This window comes from Strix aluco, chromosome 9 (assembly GCF_031877795.1).
Source record: "Strix aluco isolate bStrAlu1 chromosome 9, bStrAlu1.hap1, whole genome shotgun sequence".
Taxonomy (NCBI): domain Eukaryota; kingdom Metazoa; phylum Chordata; class Aves; order Strigiformes; family Strigidae; genus Strix; species Strix aluco.
Window position 1 is genome coordinate 6554116 of NC_133939.1, and position 19721 is coordinate 6573836.

At 37.5% G+C, this 19721-nt stretch overlaps 1 protein-coding gene across 2 annotated transcripts in view; it reads left to right on the forward strand.

Annotated features, from left to right (window-relative positions):
- The window catches only part of FAM168B (family with sequence similarity 168 member B), a 47608-nt gene extending 28451 nt beyond the window's left edge, over positions 1–19157 (forward strand). For both annotated transcript variants that reach the window (XM_074833597.1, XM_074833596.1), the window contains exons 2-7: positions 2133–2213; positions 5792–5875; positions 10107–10249; positions 11028–11205; positions 12506–12635; positions 14001–19157. In XM_074833597.1, coding sequence (XP_074689698.1) covers positions 2144–2213; positions 5792–5875; positions 10107–10249; positions 11028–11205; positions 12506–12618 — 588 coding nt within the window. In that variant the 5' untranslated portion in view covers positions 2133–2143 and the 3' untranslated portion in view covers positions 12619–12635; positions 14001–19157. The remainder of the gene's footprint in view (positions 1–2132; positions 2214–5791; positions 5876–10106; positions 10250–11027; positions 11206–12505; positions 12636–14000) is intronic.
- The last annotated feature ends 564 nt before the right edge of the window (positions 19158–19721 follow it).

A 19721-nucleotide genomic window follows, 5' to 3' on the forward strand; every position in this document is an offset into this window, starting at 1 on the left:
GGTGGAAGGATCTGTCCACCTCCCTTAAGACTTTTACCCCACAACTCGGAAATGCTGAGGCTGAAGTGAAGCTTGAACCTCTTAGAGGTTTTGTAAGTTTAGAGACAAAATGTGACAAAATCAACATTGAAAGAGGAGCAGAGATGCAAATAAGAAGGAAATGCAGGAAGATACTAAGTGAAGAGACGGAAAGCTTTCAAGTAAATGAGGGTCCTTATTTAGAAAGGAGGATACACAGAAGAAAGTAGATGAGAAAAGAACAGCCTTGCTACAGTGAAATGCTAGTCCAGCAAAACATGCCTGTTGCTTATGGCACAGCAGAGTTAATGCTGCTAGAACTCCACGGGGCTTCAGTAGAAAATAATGCTTTATACTTGAAGATGACTAGTTTGCTGTAGAACATTTCCAAAGAGATTTATGTCAAACTGGGTTTTTTTATGTTGGTCAGGTGATTAAAACATGCTGCTCTGGGGAACATTTTTCATACTAAACAATGTAAATGGCAGGTTGTTTGGTTTTTAATTCATTCTTAATGGATTCTGTTGTCTTGATATGTAATCAAGTATCAAGCTGGAAAAAATTAAAGCAATTCTGTTTAAGTTAGTATTTGTGCTGGGGGGGGGGGGGAGGTCCAAGAAACTGGAGAATCTTACAATTCTCTTGCATTGAGTTTGAGTAGTTTGTGAAACCTGATGATAAACTTTGACAGCACTTACTTTCTGATTTCCTAATTTTGCACAAATGTTTCTTTCACTTTTGTGTACTAGGTGCTGCTAAAACTCTTGGCACAGAGCTGTTTTTAGTATTACTTTAAAAAGCAAACTACTTATGCTTTATGCAGCCACAAAACAAAGGTTTATCAGTGCAGCTTTACTGATGAACTTAACTCAGATTCCTGCCATAACGTATTCTCTAACTAAAGTAGTGCACGTGTAATTATGACTCTTTTTTTGCTTCATAAACTTTATCTACAAAATTCTGTTCAACTGTGTTAAACGGACTTTAAGTAAGACAGCATCTCAAGACGAAGAAGAGGAAGTGACTCAGGTATCAGATATTAACAGTTAATAAGTCTGGTTTCATAGTGTGCCCTCCTGTCTTGCTATTTGTAGTGAAAAATGTGCACTTGCATGAAGAGGAGTGGTAAATCTTGTAAACATATGCAGAAAAACAGATGATTGAAGATACCAGGGTTAAAATATGGAAATCTTTTTCTAAAATAATAGAAAAGTAGTTGTGAACAGCACTCTTGTAAGAAGCACGTGGGTTTTCTTGTGAGCTGCGATGCAGTGATTTATATTCCTAGAAGTACATAGGCGTACTGGAAAAACTGGAGAGACATCTTCAATGCCATTTCATTTTCCTTGGAGTTTATGTACAAGATCCTTTTTAAGGCAGGGGATTTGGTTTTATTCCTGCTAGTGATGCTAGCTGTAGGTGCCTTTTTGGTCTGTGAGTACGTAATTCAGAAATGACTGGACCCAACTGTCAGCTTGTCATAGGCTCTGAAGAACTTAGCAGCAAGTAAACAAATAAATAAATGTGAGCTAGCTGTCAAATACAGAAAGTCTTTTGCCACTTACTTCTGTAATGCTTGGGCTGTTGATGGCTGATGAATTTAGTGCTGGTGAAGGACTGGAATCCCAGGCTTGAAATGCCAATAGTAATAGACCATAAGTATTTGCATCCCTTGGCTAGATGCTTCAACAAAGAAATGGGAAGAAACCGAGATTGATAAATGGCAGATAGGTGGTAAGTGATAGATGATAAATGACATGGGGGAGAAGTCCAACACATGTGAACTTCTGCCGTGGGTTACGGATTTGTGCGCCATGAGGGAGCTCTCAGGGGTTGGAAGTATTTTGAAAGCATGCCCCACAACAGGGAATGTTTCATTCCTGAGACATTCTCTAGCCAATTGAGAGTTGTGAGGCTTTGAAACTTACTTCTGCAGTGACTCTCGCTTGCTTGTAGCTACAGTTTTAATGTTGATGAGTAGTGGGATTGCTGCTTTTTCCTCTGTTACTTTTTCTTCTGATATGCTTTCCCCCACTTCCAGTTGCTGAGATTTCAGGCTTTCCCTATACTTGAGTAAATACTTTTTTCTTTTTTTTTTTTTCCCCCTGATTCAGTTACTGAAATCATGAATCCTGTGTATAGCCCTGGATCTTCTGGGGTTCCCTATGCAAATGCCAAAGGAATTGGTTATCCAGGTAAGTAATGATGCTTTTTAATGAGTTTTAGTTACACTCATTGTTTGTAATCCAGAAGAAATAGTCACTTATGAATGCCTTTATGGTAATCTGTTTTGGGATTTGGGTGGGTTTTTTTTAAATTTGAAAAGTGACATTTCAAGAGTGATGTTAGTTCAGTTATATTTCTAACTTCAGTATCTCTTCCAAAGCAGCTTATTTTAGGAGCTCTAATAATTACGCCCTGCAAGAAGAGGAATCAGTCTATTTCTGCTGTTAGTTGTCTGGCACTGTTAACCTTTCTAGCCTTTAATTCATGTTCATGCTGTCTGTTTTATGACTGCCCAAAGCACAGCTTCAAAGGTGGGATGAAGAAAATGGCCAAAAAATGGTTTTAAAATAGAAATTAAATGTGTTTCTTGGTTTCTCTGCTTCTTATTTGGCTTCAAGTTTTGCACCAGGGCTTTTTCCCTTCACCTCCTAACATGTGTGTGAGCAGACTTCATTTCTGATGTTGCCATAGTTCAGAAGTTGGATAAGGCAATAATTAGATGTGGACAGAACTTCCCAGGAAGGCTAAAGAGAAGGGCTGTGTGTCTCTGAAAGGCATTGCAAGCAGTATGTCTTGATGCAGTTTGTTTTTCTGATGTATGCAGGGTAAGGGAATTATTCTGTCCTGGGGGAGGCTGGAGGGTCTTTCAGCTCACATTTTATATATCATAACCAATTAAACTCTTGTAGCTTTTAAGGGAGGCTGTTTTGTCATTTAGTTGGCGTCTGTGTTGGGAGCTAGAAATCGTTCTGCATCGTTACTGTTTATATGCTTTGTAGCTGTACTACATTTTCCTACTGATATTTACAGTTTTAAAATTTGCTTTTCAGCTTAGGCAGTATACTGGAGTTCCTGTTTTCCTGTTCCACTTTTCTCTGTTCCTTCTTCTAAATACTGGTGCATAAATGAATTTTCTTTACTGTTGACTTGATTGTTTCAAAAACATTTTTATTTTTGCTTTTCAGGTACTTGTATTTTTTTCCTCAAACTAGTGTACATTTCTTGATTTCTACAGTGTTTATAAGGGGAAAACAAACTGTGTTGCAGTGTCTCAAGTCTGTTGAGTGACTGAAATGGTGCAGTAATAAATTGTAAAGCTGATGCCGTGTAAACCATAAGTCCCGCAGGATGGTGTTATTCTCTGTAACTGTCTTAGTTATATGGACTACAATAATTTTATAATAAGGGAAGCAGAAGTGGTTTACTAATTAATATCTGTTACAGTGCAGTTATTTCTATATTTGTAATTCCTTTTTCAAGGCTTTCTTTTACTTTAGCTAAAGATTATTATGAATTATTTAAATAACTTTGTATTTTTATCTCTATTCATTTTCTAAACACAGATTTATATTAACCAGGGTTTCATTTGTACTTACAACCGTTTACACATTGCATTGAAGCTCTTGTTTGTGCTAATCTAAGTGGCACCTTAATTTACTTAGGAAGATATACTATTGTATATTCATAAATAGCAGTTTAAACAACATTACAACTTCTAATCTTTTATTCTACTGTTATACATATTAGAGTACGTATTAAATTGTGCAAGTACTGTATATTTGCACCAGTCTTTACTTGGTTATAAACTAGCATAACTAAAATATATGGAATTGAAGTACAGTTGTTACAGAGGTGCCTCACATGTCATGCTATAAGTTGATCGCTCAGAATTCTTCCTTATAGCAGTCAGTCAGTCGGTTTATTCAACTGTGACCCTTAAATTCAGCAATAAGGTCTACAGTGTTACGCTGTTACAGATAGTTTGCTGATGTGCCTGGTTCAGGCTTAAAGATTGTGGGATAAACACAAAACATGTTTTCTAAAATGAAAAGTAGATTTGCATTTTAGGATTTTTTTTTTAAAAACTGTTGCATGACTAAGTCTCCCTTCTTCGCCTCTCCTCATTTAAAACCTACAGATTCTCCATTCAGAATCATTGAATTTACATGGATTTCATGGTAATAGAAAGTAATGAACATATCGCTAGGTGGAATGTATTATTTAAAGACACTGTATTTCTAAGGCTGTTGCATATTTAATAGCTGTTTATATTATGCTACATCTATTTGGGGTTGTTGGATGGGTTTACAGTACCAAGGAATCAATATCCAAATGTTCTCGTATGGATAAAAGTTCTGAGTAGAAGTCCAAATTGCTGCTTGTCATAGTTATATTTTTCACAAATGACTTGTTTCTTGAGCAGCTCGTAGTGGTCTACTGTGGAGCTGAACCTGTGAAGAAAGAATAGAGGAATGAAAATGTATACAACATTAATGTTGCAGATGTGTAGTCAGTTTGAGTAAGGTGTGAAGCTGTACTAAAGCTTTTTGCTAGCAGCTTGTGAATTTGAAAACTTAAGTGCTATTTACACTCTGAAAAGTTGTTTTGAATTGGATGTTATTTTTACCTTTGATTTTTAAGCCTAATGCTTTTCTTAGTCTTATCCATGCTGACCACCTAATAGTAGTGCCAAGTGTATGTCACTTGATATGTTTACAGAGTTCTTTACAAAACTAGGTTGGCAAATATAGTCCTGAGCTAAGGAATTTTTATTGTTAGGAGTAATTGCTAAGGTCTTTGGGATTTATAGCAAAATAGAAACTCTTCAGATTGGAATAGCAGTTTAAAACCAGCAGCTTTAAGCCTGATGGTGAATATGCAAATAGTAATTGCCTTTCATCTGGAGAAGTTGAAATCTTTATATGTTGATAACAAAATGTGGTGGTAACTGTGTCTTTCTAAATACAAACATTACTCAGTTTTAAAGTTTGTAATAATTTAAATAAGTTCTGGAAAAAATAACAGCTATGATTAATTCAGAAATTTCACTTGTTAGAATCTAATCAAACTTCGTATCTTTCAAGTAACCGTAGCGTTTGCTAAATGCTCTTTTTTGCCTTATGTTGGAGGTCAGTGTGTTGCGATGTTAATTCAGCCATAGTGGTTCTTGTATTCCGGTGTAGAAGCGTTTACCTGTCATTTTGCTGATACCGTAGTGAATCACTTGTTACTGTTAACTGTCATAGTACATGCCTGAAGCTCATGAGCTTGTTTAATAACTGTGTCAAATGCAACAAATGTTTTGGACTACCTCAGGTTGCTTTGTACTCTCTATTTGTGACACCTCTGATCTGGAGAGTCAGAGTCACTCTGACTGTTAGGAATTTGTTTCTGAGGAAAAAGTCCCTTCAGATAAATATTTTATGTACATCAGGTCTTAAAACTCAGAGGGGAGGAGGATTGGGTAGTTGTACAAAACCTTGTTGTCCGACTAACTCAAGAGTTACTTGGTCAACTTTGAGATTTGCTGAAACAGGGATGTAAGGGAGAATGGCACTTGTGACTCCTTAGCTGTTCCCTTCATCTAGCATTCAGCTTCAGGTGGCTTGGGAGAAGAGGAGCCCAGTGTTTTAGTTGAGGAGGTGTGATTGAAGGCCATCTGTCAGCTTATCTCAAAAGACGTGCAGCGAAAAATCTTCGAGAGTAAAAGTCTGGTTAGACTGTGCAATCAGTCTAGAAAATAACTTTGACATATTCTTTCTTCTAGCTGGCTTCCCCATGGGCTATGCAGCAGCTGCGCCTGCCTATTCCCCTAACATGTATCCTGGAGCAAATCCTACCTTCCAAACAGGTATGTGTAGTAGGTATGTCCAAGCACTAACCCAAAGTTGGGAAGTTGATAGAACCAAGAATGAGGAGAAGCTGTAGGGGCTTACAATAACACTTATACTGTGAGATAAGTGTTACATTACTTTGAATATGACTCATAAGGAATCATCTGATAAATTGAGTATAATCTTGTATTGTCATACTGCTTTCACCTTCAGAGAAGGGAAAAGCTGAGTTTTTAGCTGCTGTTCCATATTTCAGGCCGATACTTGAGGATTGCATTGCGTTTGCCTTCACTGCCTTCTTCATGATTCTGCTTGCTTTGCATGCTACTGGTTGTTTCCAGATTTCTGTTTTTCCTTCTGTTGTCTTCAAAATTCTTCTTTTTCATCCTTCTCTTAAATTGTGTCTTTCCAAGCTCAGCTTGCTGCCTTCTTTCAGCCCTTAAGATTGTCCTGCAAGAACTAATTGTCTGGAAAGCCTGGTTGCTGGGTAAAACTGTTTTGTCCATAGTAGATACTGGGGGAGGATTTAGGTAACTGCACTTGCATGCCAGTCATTTAAGAGAAAGGGAATGTGATGAGCCTAGGAAAAGGGAGATGGAAAAACAGACACGAGAGAAACCAAAGCACTCACCCAAGTTGTTTTCATGTAGTTGTGTTTTCACTAATAGAAGATGATTTTGTTGTGCTAATGCTTGAAACAAAACAGAAACTGGTAGCATATAATTTTCACTTAAACCAGGAACATCCATCTGATGGAACAGTGTTCTCCCTGTGGTTATTCTGCATACTAAGGAATTCCTTACACCACTTTGTTAATGTAGATCTGGGCCATCTTCGGGAACTCTTTCACTTGCAGGTAGTATGCCAATTTTTCAGAGATACATGTGGCATATAACCAAATTTGTCCCTGAATGCTCTTGTGTAACTTACGGGTATAGTAAAGGATGCTGCTTGAAATTGGGAAGCTTATGTTGTGGAAGCCTGCTTGTGATACTGAAGTTCAGTGTTTGTAAGGTATGACATTTCATTAACTACCAGGAGACTCTAAAAAGGGCGTGGCAGCAATTACTGAGGCAAGAGTATGTGATCTAAAATGTTTGCCTGCAGAACCTGTTAAAAGTGTGTAGCTGTGCAGCTTTCCTTAGAACTGTGGAGTATTCTAGTTGGTACAACCTGTGTCTCTGTTCAGTTTGCTGCTTAGAGGCATAGCGAGTGCAGAACTGATCTTGGCTTGTCTTCAGTCTTGAATTTAAGGTAGGGAAGTGGATGGATATTGTAAATTCCAGTAATTTAAAAAAAGAAAGCTCTATCCTTTGGATAGGGTATTGCCTCTGTGCAAGTATCGTATCTGGGAGTAACAGCTTGCACTTGCACTGGGTTGTTCAAGAACATTTTTGAAAGTGATGTTCAAGGGAGAGCAGTTCCCATCAGGGGTGTAACTCCTAGCATGGGAATCAAAGCCCAATGTGGGCTTTTATTATCAGCTCGTATTGCTAATAGGCCCTTCAGTTTCACGCTTGAGATTACCCTAGTGATGTGTCACTGCCTTCTGTGCTCCACTGTATATATCATCAGGATTCCTGCAGCTGTGCTGAGGAGTAGCTGTAGTTTTTCATCCTAGGATCAGATAACTGAAAGTTCCAGTCTTGTTACTGGTTGCAGTTTGCAAATCCTGCTGCAGGAAGATGAAGATAAGCTGCATGAAATCAATTTACCAAATCATGAGACTGATGTTTTTATCCAGTTGATTGGTTTTTTTCCCCTCCATGTCAGTTATGTTGTAACAAAAGCCTGTGTTTTCTGGGGAAGATTCTTGACTTGTTAGATTTAATCATGTTGTAAGATTAGTTTTCATTGATTAATCTTGGAATACATCTCATATAGCAAAGTTAGAGTAAGAAATTTTTTACTTTTGTGTGAAAAAGGAATGAGGACATATAGAAGTTGTATACCATCTTCAAATGTCCTTAATTTTTTTTTAAAGCTAGTACTATTAGAGGCTTTATTGCAGTTGAATAGAAAATAAGCTTTGATTTCAGAACTAAGAATAGCTTTAGTTTTTAGCTACTCTTTAAGCTATGAACTGGAGTTCAGAATGTCCAGATCTTCTAATTCAGGCAGATAACAACTTGAAGTACTTTGTCCTAACAGCTGGGATTTTTTAATAATTTTCAAAATAAATTTTCTGATGTAACTGCTTGTTTGTAGAATCAAAACTTTTCTAAATTCACATCACACAGCAGTGTTTAAATGTGCTGTGCCACTGCTGTTCAGAAAGGGTACCTTTTTACAGGTATCTTTCTTAAATTTCTGTGGTTTTGAATAACCATATGGCTTACCTTTTAAGGTTTTTACTCCTTGAAAGAGAGAAAAAAATCAAATGGGAGGGCAGAATACCTCTTGTATGGATGTACCACTTTGCAAGAATGAAAGTTAAATTGCCCGTGTGGCTGTATCAGTGGGTTTTTAGAATGAGAGTGGACTTGACTGAGGATGTAGTTCTGTAGTGATGCTTCATGTTCGGGTTTTGTAGCGCTCCGTACTAGAAATAGAAGTTAGATACTTCCTCAGCATGCTCTATTTGTCAAAAATTTAGGATCTCTAAAAACAAGAGTTCAGACTAAGTGCTGTGGTAGCTTTCTTTAGTGTCTCTTAAAGGTGTTAAATTCTATTAAAAAAAAACAAGCCAAACTTAACTTGTTCGTTAACATAACAATTTTGAGTTTGAAGGGTGGAATGAAATTGAAAAGAAACTCAGACTTCTGCAAAAAGAGGAAAGGTCATCTGTCATCATGCTGTCTGCACAGACTGATTTTTCACAACACAAATGCCAGTTCTCTCTGCTATATGGCTTCAGATCTGTTCTCTGTATTGAAGTCAGCACATTCTAGACAGTTTTTAAAGTCAACCTAATCTCTATTCTGATGATAGTCTCATTTTTTTTCTATAATTACCAAGTTTTTTTTTCTTTCTTGTGTTGCTCTAGTACTACTTTGTACAAATGCAGCTACATAGAAATTGTATCTGTAGATGTTGTGTCTCCTAGTGTGGTGGGCCTGCATGAGACCCAAGACCTTTTCAGCATAGCACAGACTAGGGCCTTGATGCTTTCTCCAGAATAGGATCATGCCTGTTGTTTACTACCCTAAATGTCATTACTGGTGGATGCTGCTGCTAAGGTATTTGTATTCTCACTCTGGCCATTAAGCTGTAGTATAATCTTGGGAGCGTAGCATGCAGCAGCAACGGTGCTTTTCATAGATCTCCCCCATGCGTCATCAAGCCCTTGTTCTGTTATCCTGAGACCTTGTCTGATGAGGGCGGGAGAAATTGCAGAAGAACTGTCTTTAGACAGGGTCTGAGCCAGCGGTTGCTACTTACCCCTGTAAAAATTGAACATTTACAAGGGAGGCTGATTTTGAGGATTTTGTAATAGGAATGCAAAATTCTTCCTGATGGCATCTGAAGTCTTACTGTAATGTATAAAAATAATTCTTAAGTGATGATTAAGAGTATGTCTATGTATGTACTACACAAAAAGAAGATTTAAAGAAATTAAAGTGCCTTCAAAGTCTACTTTGCAGTTGCAATGAACTCCTCAGTGCTTGTATTTTAAAGGTATGGCCTTTCCTGCTTATTTTAGCCAGTTCAGAAAATGCCAGAAAACAAATGAGAGCATAAGTTGAAGTAGAGGTTGCAGATTGTATCTCTGTTCTCTGAAAATCCATAGTGAGCTCTTTACATGATTCTGACTTTTGAAATTGTTATTCTTGTGCTGTGTCATCTTCTACAGAAGGCAGCTGCAGGTTAGTTAACTGTTACTATGTGTTGCCAGTACAATTTGGGGTGCATGGAGAAGTGGGCTGATATTAACATGTGCCAAATCCTCCTGTGTAGGAATGCTGCCTAATATGCCAAATACAAGTATTTAATTATATTACTATAAAAATCCAAATCCACTTTTTTATCCCATATCCATAGATTTGAAAAGCAAATTGAGCAAAAATGCAGTTAACTTTTCATGCACAGTTGACACAGTCAAGTATTATTTTCAGACTGTTATCAGTATTATGTAAATGGTAGGACTTGTGCTTGGATAGTGAGACTACTCACATGAGTAGTCACATTGAATACTCACGTGAAGATTAAGGAATTTGGAAGTAAAGAAAATTGTTACCCCTGACTTCAGAAAGCGGTGTACTGACACTTGTTTTTCATGTTTTTAATGCAGATTTACCTTTGTTTCAGGTTATACACCAGGCACCCCATATAAAGTATCTTGTTCACCCACTAGTGGAGCAGTGCCACCATATTCTTCGTCACCGAATCCCTATCAGACTGCTGTGTACCCAGTTCGAAGTGCCTATCCACAGCAGAATCCGTATGCACAGGTAAATGAACAAAACCAAAAAACTGTCTGTTTGGGTAGTGTTTTGTTTACCTTGTAATATCTGCTTGAACTCTTAACTTTACATCACATTTATTTCTTCATGGAGAGAATTTTTAGCTGCCTGCAGTAAGAATTCTTAATACAGTGATTTACAGAGTGTGTGTGCACTCTTACATTCTCTCTTTCACGTGACAGTTACTCTGCACTTACTGATAATGTGTTCAGTCTTTGAAGAGACACTAGATTCAGTAGTTTTAAAAATGTGTGCTGGAAGCTAGAACTACCACATGCTGATTTCATTTTGTCAAAAATTGGTACAAACTTGCATTGATTTATTTCTTTTAGGAAGCCTCTTGTGATTCAGGGAGTTACCAAGTCTCATTGTTGCCATTGTTACCAATGCAAATTGTTGAAAACTGTTAGAAATTATAGAATTAAGACACTTCAGTAAGCTTATTTTGGAGAAATGTTGGCTCTCTTTTTGTATAGAAGAAACTTGCCTGGCATGCACGCAGTAGTTGAAGGGAATTAATAAGCATGTAACGAGGTTTATCCAGATTGGATAAATTCCTTAAAAAGGGGATAAATGTTAAAAAGTTTGCCAGTGAAACGCAGTTGGAATAGTTGAAATAAATGTTTTGGCTTCTGCTGTGGAAATACACTGCATCTTTAGGGCAATGCTTTTATTTCATGATACATTCATGAAAGAAGATGTCATTTATCTTCCCCATCAGATGTACTGTAACTACTTAATTTACTTTTTTCTTTTCCTCCAACAGCAAGGCACTTATTACACGCAGCCTTTATATGCAGCACCACCCCACGTAATTCACCACACCACAGTTGTGCAGCCTAACGGCATGCCAGCGACTATGTATCCTGCTCCCATTCCGCCACCAAGGGGAAACGGTGTGACCATGGGCATGGTGGCTGGGACTACTATGGCAATGTCAGCAGGTACGTGAGCTGATAACCCTGATGTTTTCTTGATGAAGCTCCCCTTTCAGTTCTAGACAGAACACAGCTGCATTACGAAAATGTGATGCCAGGGGTGTACTTGGCAGAATCACAGAATTGTTCAAATTAGAAGGGACTTCTGTAGGTCATCTAGTCCAGCATCTTCAGAGTGGGTCCAGCTAGATCAGTACTTGTTCAGTGATACTGTGATCATCTCTAAGGATGGAGATATCACACCTCTTCCCAGCTATTAGTATTATGGTAAAATATTTTTTCTTTATATCTGTATGGGATTTCACTTACTCTTGCATCATTTGCTTCTCATCTTACCAGTGTCAAGAGACTGACTTCCTCTTCTCAATACATTTCTCTATGCCTAGTTGAAAACAGCAGCCTCTTAAGGCTGAGGAACATGCAGTATTTTCAGCCCACCTCTCATATAGCTGACCTTCTTTTTATGTTAAGATACATTTTATGTGTTTGTACTATCTGTAAGTCTTCTGTGTCATGGGCAATGGTAAGGGTTGTCTACTTCCTAATGCCACACTCTTAGTGGTAGTGTTTTGGAGAAAATGTTGTTTAACCAATAATATAGACTCATCTGTGAGTGTTTACTGGGGGAGCATCATGCTTTGTTACTCAGTGGGTCTTAACTCATGAAGAACTGTCCACATTCAGTCAAAGGGCACTCAGTTCATTAATATAAAAAACATCATGCTTGTTTTCAGATTCTGTTTTTTATATTGTCAAATTTATCATTTAATTTGAGGAACCTGAAAACAAGAGAAGTTGTGTCACAAACTGAGCTAACGTTGGATTTTCGTATGTGGGCAAGCTTGTCCCAGGTGTTTGTTTCTGTAAAGTGCTCTAGAGTAGGGCTGTTAAAATCCTGCTATCTCAGCCTGTTTGTAATAATGCAAACAAGAACTAATTTATTCTGATTTATCAGTCAAGTTATCTCTACCATCAAATATTCTTACAGTGTATAAAGCCTGCTGTGGGAAAAAGTTTTGAAGTGAATAATGCTTATGTTGCAGGGTTTCTGCTAGAGCTATTTTTGAGTAATGAGTATCTTTGTGTGCATTGGACTAAACATCAAAATGATCCCCTTGCACAAATGTTTGAAGGAAAATTGGGGCTGGAGTTCAAAATGATACTGGTAATTTTAGATCGGAAGATGAGCAAGCTGCAATTGTTTTTAAAATTAACTCTTCCTCCTCGCGCCCCCCCCCCCTTTTTTTTTTTTTTTTCTCTGTACTGGAATTTGTGCTTACTAAAAAAATTGTTCTCTTCCTCCTAGGTACTTTGTTGACAACTCATTCCCCAACTCCAGTAGCCCCTCATCCAGTTACTATGCCCACATATCGGGCTCCAGGAACACCAACCTATAGTTATGTGCCCCCACAGTGGTGATCATCCTGGCAGTCAGTGTAAGTTACCAATTGAGATTGAAAGCAGTTAATCTTTCTTATAAATGACAGCATTGCAGGTTCTTTCGGGGAGATTTTTCAGAAGGTAAGTGGTCTGGGGTACTTCTACAGTATTCTACTTGAGTAAGAATACACAAAAATTATTGCTTATGTAATAGCTGTTCCCTGCAAAGGAGAGAAGCCTAGTAGGACTGCTTCAGTGGTCTGTATCTGCAGAAATGATGAATCATTTTCATGGTCTATGATTGTTGAGTATGAAAGAACGAGTCTCAAGTCTGCCTTATTATACAATACATCTGCGTCTAAGTGAATTCAGTATTTTGGATTCATTGGTAGTTGTTGAATTCAGCAGTACTGTGATTCCTGAAGGAAGCAATGTGTGTAACTTTGTAGTCTTATTTTTGATTGGTGAAATATGTAGGGAAAGTAAGTGTGTTGCCTTGCTCTGAAGGTGAATCTTTTTTATGATCTGCTGAAACAAATACAGAACCTTGGGTTAATTTCATATATTCACTCTGTTTCAGGTAAGTACCAGTTCATACACCTTGCAGTCAGCATGGAAAAATCATTTCTGGTGTGAACCAAAATTTATGTCATGGGTTTCAAGAAAAGGAGTTTAATTTTGAAATCTGCTAAGGTGGGATGGATTTTGGGGGCGTAATGTGTGTCAAACTGACACAAAGCCGAATGTTTTTGGGATCCTCCCTTCTGTTTCTGTTTTTTTTTTTTTTTAGCATAAATTCAGAACAGCTTCATTTGAAATAAGGACTTGTCAGACCAACTGAACTAGAAATTTTTGCTTTTAGTCCATTTAGTTTATGACAAAGTTAACTTTAACTTTCTCTGGATTTCTGTTGCAGCAGTTAGGAGTCCAGAGTTCTGTGATTACAGGTGACTATTACCTTTGAGTTAGTAATGCAACAACCATTTCTTATTTTGCTGTGGTGCTGCATATTGGTCTGCAGATCCGAAATGTTTCACATACAGTATTTCATCTGACAGCATCATATTACATTGTGTATAAAAAGTGAGAGTTCTGCTGTGACTAAAGTCAGAACTGCTGATAATTAAATTTAGCATAAAATACCTTTTTAGTATTGCACCTTCTACTTAAGACAAAACTACTAGTGATGACGGAAAGCTGGAATGGACAGGAGGGGAGAAAATCAGTGTAGTGAATTTTTAACCTAGAAGCCTGTAGATTTCAGTTGACTGGATAAGTGCTAGATAGCGTTATGTAATACTTAACATCTGTTGTGTGTGCATATCAATGTGGTGCATGAAATGTCAGAATGTTCTGCCACACTCAAATAGTATTCCATATAATTGAGAGTATTTCCTGTTTTTTTCCCCCTCTTAACGTAGGTTTGAAGATGGGAGATATGCAATCAAGAAATTGAGGTTTAAAAGTTGGTGCTGAAGCCCTCATGCCTCCAACCAGGACTTTTCTTCTGAATGCTTTCAACACTTGGCTAAACACTACTAATTCCTGATCACTGAAGATTTTCCAGTGCTGCATATCTTACATCTTGGAACTCCAGCAGTTAGTCTTAAAGCAAATCCTGTTTTGTGGACTGTCTTGCAATTTTTTAGCTAATTATAATGATAAAAAGGGAGTATAAATTTATTCTGATCCATATCTAGTTGAATGCATGTTAAAACACAAAAACAAAGCTTGCTCAATCTACCTGCAGTGACTGATGCAAAAACCATCATATGCAAATCCAAAGGAACCAGAAAGTATTTTACAACTTGTATCACTAATGCACTGTTGTAATGTATGCAGGGTCTTAAAAGGTAGAATCATGAAAGTGAGTTTCTTTACAGAATACCATAATATACATTAGATAAGTGCTTCAGCCTTTTTCAGGTTGATGAAGTTGCCAGTTTAAAAGGGGCATATTTTTATTTAAGTTATGTATTCTTTTCAAATTCAACTACTAAATTGGAGTGACTGGAAAATGAGTCAGACAAGCTGTAGAAATCCCGCACACAATTAGTTGACTTCATACCTTTTCATTTTCCTTATACAGATTCAGTGTTATACAGATGTTCTTAAGGATCAGAATGAAATGACAAAGGTAATGCTGTGTGTGCCAGTAAATAAAGCAAACTTCCTTGAGGCAAAACTGGCTCTTAGGAATAGTAGGAGGTGACATCACCTGCATAATGAATTGCATGTCCTGGGGAGATATATATTCAGTACTATCTTTCATATGATGCAAGATGTGTCAAAGTGAGACTGCCACACAGACTGATAGAAAAACACTTCTAGTTCTCAGTTCAGGAAATCCATGCTGTTTTTCCTAAAGAATGTTGTAGTCAGTTGAAAATGTATGTGCAGTTGATTCAGCTTGCTTTCCTGAAACTTAAGAAACGCTAGGGCTTTCTACAACAAGCAGGAGTTCAGCTGCATGTTATTCTGAGGAAAGCTTGTGTGCCTGATGAGTATGTTAAAGGGGAACAAATCATTTTAACACGATTTCCTTATTAGTTACTTGCAGTATGGACTATGGATATGCTGTAGTAGGGCTGCCAGAATATAGATATTTCAAATAGCTGGTTTTTTGTTTTGGTTTTTTTTTCTGAAAATATTTGAAATTAATGTAGGAGCTATTTGTTGGTTACAACATTTTGATGTGTTTTCTTAGTATTTTTTTTTTTTTTACTTCCTAAATTGCACTTGGAAGCACGTAAAATAAGACTTGACTGCAGATGAGCATTTCATTGCAATGAGTCATTTCTGATATTCTTTCTTGCAACTTCAATTTTTAAAAAGTACCTCAAAGCAAATGCTGTGGGACAAAGGGCTAGCCTTAGAACCCATTTGTATACCAAAATTGTTATGGGGGAGATTTTAAATTTTTAAATTTGAATATTGCACATAAAGTCAAGGTTTTTCTTAAACCTGCCTGACTTATGATTCCAGAAAGATGCGATTTTCTTTTTTTTGATACATTCTGCCTGCAATAAATTATGCAGTAAATGGTTATAAAATGTTGTTCCCTTTTAAGTGTTTACACAGAGGTATATCAGGCTGTATTGTTCTTGTAGGTTAACTTCCATTCAGAAGTAAATTTTCTAAGTTGTGTATCTAGTTACGCTTTGTTTTGGGGTGTTCTGCTCCTATAGAGATTTGGCAGCTACCTCAGGGTAGCATCAGTGCTGACTTAATGCTGCCATTCCAGTATCTGCCCTGGTGGGAGGCTTATGTACCTTCATAACCCGTTGGTTGTTAGAGCCTTCAGTAACTTTATTTTTTACGATAAGCACTCTCCATATTTTGTACTTCCTTTTTTTTTGTTTAATAAAGTTTAGGTTATTTTGCATGAATCACTGTCAGTGGACAGCCCCCTTATTTCTAATGCCATGAACATAACTATGTTGTTGGTATAAGTACTTTAAACCTTACTCATGAGCACTTACTGCAGCTTAGGGATTTCCATATGTTTTTATATGGAGCAGAAAATTACCCCAGACAAACTTATTTGAATCTGTAGTGCTTCGTTCAAGTCTGTTTAACAATTCCATTTGTGTAGTAGATTTGCAGCTTTGATTAGTCAGGTGTGCCAGAGTACAGTGAGCATTAATACAGGCCATTTGTCCATTTTAGCTGGTAGAGTGTGACATTTTGTTGTCTTAGCATGATTTTAACAAAGAGCTGAGGCATGAAAGTGTGCTATATTGGGGAGAAGCTGTAAAGAACAAGCTCAAAGCTTTGCTGTCTCCTGTCTCATCACCCAACAAACTAAAGCTTTGAAAATCATAGGAGAGAACTTTCATGAATGCTGCAATAGATAAATAGTTAAGGAATGAATATAACTTCCTATATATTTGCTCTAACTTCAGATTCCTAAATGTCATCTTGGAATTGGTCTCTGTATAATATTCCATAACATTTAGGCAGTCTCACTTGAGCACTTTTTTTTTTCTAAGTTGCATTATGGGATTCATCCACGAGGGGGAAACTGTACCTTTTTTAAAAGGTACTACGCCTTCCAGTTTCGATCGATTATAATCTACTGGGAGGGAGGAGCATGTCTCCAGTAGTTGATAAGGAAAGTAACCAAAAGCACAGTGCAGGGGGACGGGGGAAATATGTGTATATATAACTATCTTAATGGTATTTTGTTGCAAATAGTAGAAAGCATGGTTATAAAACTGCAGCAGGGGAAACTGTACATCATTAAATAGGCGTTTACACAGTGAGGGTCTTATGAAACATTCTCTCCTGCTTTTTATATAACATTCCCTATTTAGAATTCCTTTATAAATAAATACGCAGTATGTGTTTGCACTAGAGCTCCTCAGCAAATGAAAAGAGCTAGTGCAGTAGAGACATTTCAGATCAAGCTTCTCTTTAAAAAAAACAAAAAAACAAAAAAACAAAAAAAAACAACAAACAAAAACTTTTATGGCAGCTTTATATGATTAAAAACAAAGTACTACTTTAAACCTGGAACCGAAAATAACTGTTGCAGCAATAACAAAGAGAAGTCCAAGAAAGATTTTTTTTTTTTTTTATTTTTTTTAATTCAAATTTCAGGTGTTGAGTTTAGATAAAGTATTTTTTAAAAACTGAGGTATTCCCTATGTCAGTAACAACTGATGAAAATGTCTTTTAAATGTAGCAGCAGCAAAAGAAAAATGGCTAATAATTGGCACCAAAACCGTGTAGCCCTAGTCAGTGACATGGTGGTTATTAGTGAAACACCAGGAAGGAAAACAGAGAACCTACTACTAGATCTTGCTTGTGCTTGTTGTAACCATCGCCTGTTTGAAGTTTCTAGGAGATGTGCAGGAATGCTGTTTAAGAAAGCTTTTTTTTTTGAGCATACTATGCAAGTTAAATGCTTAGATGCAGTGGTAGATGAAAAAAAATCCTTTAATTGAAGTCCTTCCTTGTATTGCTTCATTCACTGAAAAAAAAACCCTGAACAGCAAACCACCACCACCACCACCCGTAAGTACCACCATGTCTTAGTGTTGTCTGAGAATAGTTCTTGGTACAGAGTTGTTACACCAGGGTACTCAATGTTGACTACTCTTCATTGGAGCGTTCTGGCTTCACTGCTACTTGGGTAGTAAGGCCACTCAAGGTATCTGAGCAAGAGTTAGAATTGACTTGGAATCACTCCCCAGTGCTTAAGCAGAGCATTATACACCATTCCTTTGGGTTTAGAACATACTTTAGCTTGAATAGGTGAGCACAGCGATCCGATACCACCACTTAACTGTAGGCTTAAACTCATACCAGAGAGTAGTAAATAACCATGTACGTGAAACCTCTCATCTTAGGAACGTGAACAGTAGTGATGCTTCAGCTGGAACTTGTGGGAAAGAGGCCGGATGCTGTGGTTGTTGAAGGGCAGTTTGCCATTGCCCAGGATGTGGTTTGTGCAGCCGCTGGTGGGAACCAGGCAGGAGCTGGATCCTGCCTTCTCCTGCAGGTGTCCCTGGCTGGCCCTAGCGTGCGCGGGGGCACGTACAAGTGCGTGTGAACACCTGGTCAAAAGACAAAGATTTAAGCTCATTCAGGTTGTTCTCATTAATAAGTTTCAGCTTTCTAGTCCTGTATTTTATCAACTTTAAGCTTCCTGCAGAGACCCTCAGGTTTGATGAGGTAGAATGCCAATTAACAGGAACAATTGCAGCAAAGTTAGGATAGTTTTGTGCATCAAGCCTTGCCAAGAACCAAGTTCATTCTGAGATCTCCTTTGAAGTAGTGAGGACTCTTTCAGCAGGTTGTGTACACCTCTTGTTTGGGAGGGTGTTGAGAAAATAAGGTGTGTTTTGGAGACAGAAGAGGAACAGTGCTTATCTGGGGACAAGGAAACCTTTTCTTGCGCGGGTTGAATAGAACACCGAAACATCTGAATTCCACAGGTTGCAGTAAGGGTCCATTTGGGATTTTAAAAAATATTCTAAACAATTTATGGGCTCTGAAGTTTCAACATCAAGAATGTGAATATGACTTTTCCAAACAGTTGTGACTTTTGGGCACTTAGCAGGCAAACTGGGAAAGCTTTTTTAGCTGGCTGCTGTACAGACTTGTTTTAAGTAGAATGGATTTGTTAGTGGGTTTTTTTATTGTAATGCTATTATTGGCTGCCCTCCTGTCTAAGATTTGAAAAAGTGAGTGCATGCAATGGAAGTACAAGAGGCCCCAGTAATAGTTCTCCATGTTTGTTATGAATAGACACAGGTTTCCTTTTTATTACTTTTTTTAAAACTGTCTTACGAACAGTTGTATTGGTACTTTTTTTAAGTTTAGGTCAATGTTGTCTTCCAGAATAAGTTTTAAGGCATCACTCACTCCTGCATTGAACTATCACATCAACACAAAGAGTGGAGATTCCATTCTGAGCCAGTTCAATTGTGAAAATTCATACTTTTTTATTTTTTATGCAATTCAATGAGTAGATGAGCTCAGATTTAAATTCTTAAAAGCACGTTTATTGTAACAAGAATTGTTATGTATTAATACTTCAGTTTTCAATAAAGATTGACTTGTGTTGCTTATTGTGGTTTTTTTTCCCTCCTGTCTTCGGTGACATCCTTTAGAAAAGATTCTGTTGCTGGATAGCAGTATGGTATGGTTAAGCTCTTTAATGAAATCTGGTGATTGATAGAAGCAAAGCAAAACATTTAAATTTGGTGAAGTGACTTTTCTCAGTAAGGTTTCTTAATGGCTAACAAAACACAGGGAACAAGCTGCCCTAAGCTGCCCTGCCTGAGAGCGTGGCAGAGATGGGGCAACCCTGCCTCACGCCCTTTTGAGGCATTTCCCAGAGTTTGAGATTTTTATTAATTTATTTTATAGCTTAAAGAAAATGGGACAGATGTAAAATTTCACAATGCTTTAGCGTTTGCTTGATACCAAATCAGTGCTGTTTCAGAGGTGACAAGCCTGGAGCAGAAAGCTGTTATAAATTGGTGTTTTGAATGTTCCCCAGAAGGAAAAGAGTTGAGTAGGTGTGAGGTGTGGGTAATTATCCCATTTCTTTAGAGTGTGGGTGGCTGTAAATGACACTAATGTTAAAATGGAAGTATGTATGTTGGGAGGGGACAGGACTATACTGCTTC